Source organism: Cryptomeria japonica, chromosome 8, assembly GCF_030272615.1.
Source record: "Cryptomeria japonica chromosome 8, Sugi_1.0, whole genome shotgun sequence".
NCBI classification, from domain to species: domain Eukaryota; kingdom Viridiplantae; phylum Streptophyta; class Pinopsida; order Cupressales; family Cupressaceae; genus Cryptomeria; species Cryptomeria japonica.
Window position 1 is genome coordinate 625326435 of NC_081412.1, and position 6039 is coordinate 625332473.

A 6039-nucleotide genomic window follows, 5' to 3' on the forward strand; every position below is an offset into this window, starting at 1 on the left:
CACAAATCATATCTCATGGCAAATTGGTAATGGTTGCACCGCGCTGTTTTGGAGGAACTCCTGGGATGGGTTTCTTGCATTAGCAGATTCATTTGAAGACAAGGGATGAGTGGAAATGGTGGAAAATTATATAGGACAGCATGTGTGCAATTACATGGAAAGACAGGTTGATCAAAATGGCCTGAGGAAATGGAGGAAAATCAACACTGGGAATCCATCATTATGCGAACAACTATGGAAAGCAATTAAAGATAGGAAAATACTAGAGTCTATGGAAAAAGATACCATAATTTGGTGTGTTGCGAAATCTGGAAGGTACAGCGCTAAACTCGGATATGAAGTTCAGAGACAAAGAGGATCCATCAACAGTTGGCCACATAAACTGGGTTGGAGCCACAAAGTGCTCCCAAAAGTCGGGGCTTTTCTATGGATCGCTCTGCACAACAGAATCCTAACTAGGGATAGACTCAAAAATATAGGTATCTCAAGCCCTAACCGCTGTGTTATGTGCTATGCGGAGGAGGAATCAGCAAATCATCTACTTTTTTGGTGCCTGATAGCATAATATTGTTGGAACTGGTTCCTTGAAAGTATTAATTGGGTGACTGTTAAAAATGAAAGACTCTTTGACTTCATTCTTGCATGGCCAAACAATCAGAAGACAAAATGGTGTGATATATGGTTAATTGGACCTTCCTTAGTAATATGGCATATCTGGAAGGAAAGGAATAGGAGGATTTTCAAGGAGACTTCATTGTCATAGGGCATGCTGGTGGATAAGATCAAAATTGCAATAGAAGAAGTAATGAATAGAAAGAAAATAATAGGCAGGACTAAGATATACACTAATTGGGATGCACAAATGGAGAAGAGATGGGTCCTTAATGAGCCACAAATATACGTGCCCCCATCAAAGTGCCCTGATAGAAATACCATCAGATGGAAAACCCCTCCAAGGAGTTGGACAAAATTGAACTTCGATGGTGCCAGTAAGGGGAATCTGAGGGAATCAGGTATTGGAGCCATAATCCAGGATGAGCAGGGCAATATCCTTCAAGGGTTGTTTGGTGGAATTGGAGTTGCCACAAACAATGAAGCAGAGATTCGTGCACTGGAGGCAGGACTACGTCTTTGTGTTAGGCAAGGAATTTCTAGAATCATAATTGAGGGTGACTCATAGATTATAATAGACGGGATCAGTCGGTCAAGTTTTCATAACTGGAAGCTTAATAAATGGGTTCCCATGATAAAAGAGCATTTAAAGAAATTGGGGAGCTATGAGATTGGGCATGTCTACAGAGAAGGGAATTAGGTGGTTGATTACCTTACAAACCTCGGTGTTGGAGAATATGATGACCCTGTTTACTTTTGCCAGACATTTGCTGCGGAGGACATCAAAGGACAATGCCTCAAGGACTGCCAAAGATATCCTCGATAGGGGATCAGGTAGCATGTCGACGACCTTTGGACCCTACCGGCTACTGGGGCCCAGGGCATTGTGGTGGCACCGTGATAAACACTGGTGAAGTACGAGTCTGAGAATGCGATCAGGAAATTTGTCCCTTTGGCAGTAGGATCACATGGCCCCCGAACAATCCATCATGACGCCTAGAAGTTGCTATTGCATCGATAATGGCATTTTGCAGAATGGGAGATCCTAACAGGATATGGGCAGGGTTCATTTGATTGATATCACAAATCACAACCTTATATGGCGAAGTCATCTAGCAAAGGCAAAATAGGAAAGTGTGAGTGTCATTTTGGGAGCTTTGCAGAGACAAATTTGGGCGATGGCATACTTTGGAAGGGTTAGTTGCGTGACTTGCGAAAACACACTGAATATGCAGTTGAGAAACCTGTTTCGCACTGAATATTAAGTGTATAATTTTGTTCGGGGGGCTCGTGGGCATCACTCTAAATTTTGACAGACATTGGTGTGATACTATGGTGTTGGAAGTCATTCTCCTACCTCTGGTGGATATCATCGACTCGGGGGAGCGCATGGTTGAACTACTTGTAGGGTTCATAAAACCATTTATTGCGGATAGCATTGCCAATGCCATTCTGAGTATGGAGGAAGATGTCAAAGTGAGCATACTAAAAATATACTTCCAGTTTGAGAACTACTTACCCTCTGATTCGGAGGATGACGGCGTTGAGGATGGGGAAGATCGTGAGGATTCTGCAGAGGATGTTGAATCTGTAGACAGTGACACCATTCGTGAGATGGCCCGCAGGGAAGTGTAGAAGGAAGAGCGCGAGAGATTGAAGATATTCGGTGAGAATGCATGGGATGTATTTAGGTGTGTTGTATTCAATGGAAATATGGAACCTTTTCGACGGGTAACTGATTCTGATGATTGGTGGCTTCCGGAGAACTCCACCTGCAATGCAATCCGCATTGGTGAATTCGTTTATGTGATCTATCAAGCCATTGGGGGGCAGGGGTAATTTCAGGATAGTGTAGGATGAGAATTATGGGTCTATTTGGATAGTGTGGGACGATAATGTTGGATCTTTATGTAGTTTTGGGTCTATTTGTATAGAAAATTCTAGGTGTGCATAGACGAGTGGGTTTCTCTTGTCTAAAACTATATGTAATTTTTCATAATCTCAAGCAATATAGGGAGCTATCCCCATTAATGATAGCACTTATCTTTAAAAAATAAATAAATAAATATAGATGTGTTAAACAAAGGGAAATATCAATTTTGGAGATAATTGAACATTGATAAATGTAATCTCAAACCATATAAGAAAGGCAAATAAATAACCTCTATAGGCAAAACAAGATAAACAAAGCCTAAGGAAAAACCAAAAGCTAGCAACACTAGATCATCATTATTTATCATGAAGAAATTTTTGAGAGTATCGCAACTTTAAAAATCCAAATTACTAATAAATATGTTGCAACATCATTAAAAGAACATATGACTATGAAAGAAGGAATGACTAGAAAGTCCAACACATATCTTGATGCCTTGTGACAAATAAAACAATAATTCTTATCTATTGTAGAGGAAAATTAGACAAGAAATATACTATGATGTTGGTTTTCATTTTGCTAAAAAGAGTTGGATGACAATTTTGAATCACCAACAGATCTTACTCTAAGCTAACCTTCAGTTGTTATTTTCCCATCTAAAGGTACAAAAATAAGTTTATGAAAAATATTATGATGTTATGATTCCCTCAAAGAGTTTTATGACGTTGGGAAATTAGTTGGATGTGATGGCTATATAGTGTTGGTTGACAAAGGATATCATCAAATATAGAAGTTAGATAAAGTGGATACAAAAGGTGAAGAAAGAAATGTATGGTCTCCTTTACAAGTTGATACCATGACAATTAGAACTAGCGTTATGGACATTTCATTCCTCAATAGTAAAAAAATGTATTCTCTAATATTCAAATAAGATAGAAGAAAATATTTACATATATTATTGTTAATGTTGAATGATCTAACTACAAAAAATAAAAACATGTTATATTTATTTCAATTATATACTCAATTAGGGTTACAATAAGGTTCAATTAGAGTTAGGGTTAGGATGAGATTTCTATTAGGGTTGGAGTTAGAATTCAATTCAAGTTATAGGATAAATATTTGAGTTAAGGTTAAATTACATTTACAATTCAAATGTGATTAGGGTTTAATCAAGATTAGGGTTCAAGTTTAGTTAGGGTTAGGTTTGAGGATAGGTTAGGGTTTAATTAGGAGACAATTATTGAATTAAGGTTAGGGTTAGGGTTAAATTATGGTTAGAGTTCAAATAAGGTTAGGGTTAAGATTAGGTTATGGTAGGAGTTAAATTAAGGTTGTGGTTATGGTTAGTTAGGATTGGATTTAAAGCAGGGCTAACATTCAATTCGGATTAAGATTAGGGTTTAATTAGGGTTAGACTTAAAGTTAAGATTCAATTGTGGTTAGGGTTTGTGTAAAAAATAGAATTATAAATAGGGTTATAATTATGGTTAAAGTTAAAATTCGAATTAGGGTTGGGTTTAGAATTAGAATTAGAAATAGAGTTTAGGGTTATATTATGGTTTTAAGGTTAGGGTTATAGTTTAATTAGGGTTAAAGTTAAGGTTAGTGTTCAATCTGGTTAGATTTAGTGTAGTATGCAATTATGGTTATGGTTTAATTAGGGTTACGATTCAAGTAGAGTTATAAAAGAAATATTTGAGTTAGGATTAAATTATAATTATAGTTCAAATATGGTTATGAGTTAGGGTTCAATTAGGGTTATACTTCAAGTTTAATTAAGGTTCAATTATAGGAAATTATTGAGCTATAGTTAGGGTTAGGTTTAGAATTAGAATCAGGGCTAGGTTTAGAAATGGAATTAGGGCTAGCGTTAGAATTAGAATTAGTGTTAAATTATGGTTATGGTTTGGGTTAGGTTTCAACTAGAGTTCAATTTAAGGTTAGTGTTCGATTTGGGTTATAGTTCAATTAGAGTTATAGAAGAAATATGGGAGATAGTTTTGTAAGGATAACTATTACAATGTACAAAGACATTGATGGGAGTAACTTTTTAACAACAAGCTTACAAAAGCCTTAAAACCTTTAAATATCAATATTTGAGGAACATAATGGAATGAGTTGAAACTATGTTATACATAAAATGGGTAGAATTGAAATCCATTACTGTAGTGAATATTGTATTATGTACCTTAAATACTTTTTTTTTCTTTATGAAGATTATTTTTAATATTATTTCTTTTTTTCTTGCTTCTTTACCCTATGTTGGTGGCTTTTGCTACCAAAAATTAACAGATGTTTTTGTAAAGGAGTTAAAAGTATAAGTGGTTTTCTCTATTTAGTGTTTATCTATCTTCTTTATATTCCTATATTGGGACACAATGTAGTTGCTACTTATTTTGTATGTAGACTGGAGCAACTTCACACACACAAATATAGATAGGTATATGCATTGACATTATCTATAAAGATTCTTGATAATTCTTACAGCTTACTATTGATGGAGTAGAGTGTGCATTTGTGTAGTCTTATTGATATAGGATGCACTCAGATAGATACAATTTTCTTCATCTAATAAACATATTTAAATACTACAAATGGATCTAGAGAGATATCATAAAAATTTGGGTCCAAATACTATGTTATAGAAAACGTTGAATGGAAATCCATTATTAATCAAGAGTAGCATTACAGATGGAAACAAATCATAGAAAGTAATTAAAAATATATTGGAGTAATTAAAAAACTTGACAACCATTATTAATCAAGGGTAGCATGAGAGATGGACACATATCCTTACAAGTAATCAAACAATATATTGGAATAATTAAACAACTGAGCAATCAAATATTATTTAAACTAAATTAAGATCTTTTTTCAAATTTGTGACCTATACATATATATTTGATCCTTTGATAATAAAATATGCAACGTGATTTTGAAATGATAACTTGATCTCCAACCCATCTAGAGGCATCAATCTCAATCTAATGCAAATATTTGAATTAATGTTAATAATCAAGTAGGGTAGGGAATATGGTTATAGTAAGGGTTAAGTTTTCTAGAAAATGATATCTTTCGGCGTATTTTACATAGAGTTTTGAAAATATAGGTATACATAGTTTTAAATATATAATATATAAATATATACAATAAAAATAGTAGTATAATAATAGAATGATAATAGACTAAAAATAAAATTATTAATTATGGGGGATTGAAGTGTCCCACATAAAATCCATTTTTTCTCAAAGATATGATAAAAACAAATATAAAATATAAAATATGATAATGATGATGTAGTTTAATAGATTTTTTTGTTTTACTCAAGAGTTTAATAGAAATGTTAAAAAAATAATTTAATAAAATTAAAATGATATATTAACACTGAAAAAACATAAACTTCGTCTTAAATTTTCAAAACGTGCCCCATCCAAACGCCGTTGATGGCTTCACAAGTCATTTCATAAAACTATAAACACGCCCTGCGAAACAAACGAATACACAACCATTTGGATATCCAGGAAATACACAACCATTTGGATATCAAAAAA

General features: G+C 34.1%; 1 protein-coding gene across 1 annotated transcript; it reads left to right on the forward strand.

The window, feature by feature from the left end:
* Positions 1-766: 766 nt before the first annotated feature.
* LOC131857842 (uncharacterized) lies at positions 767-1180 on the forward strand. Its single transcript, XM_059210597.1, has one exon. It carries the CDS (start codon positions 767-769, stop codon positions 1178-1180), a length of 414 nt encoding a protein of 137 aa, XP_059066580.1.
* Positions 1181-6039: the final 4859 nt, after the last annotated feature.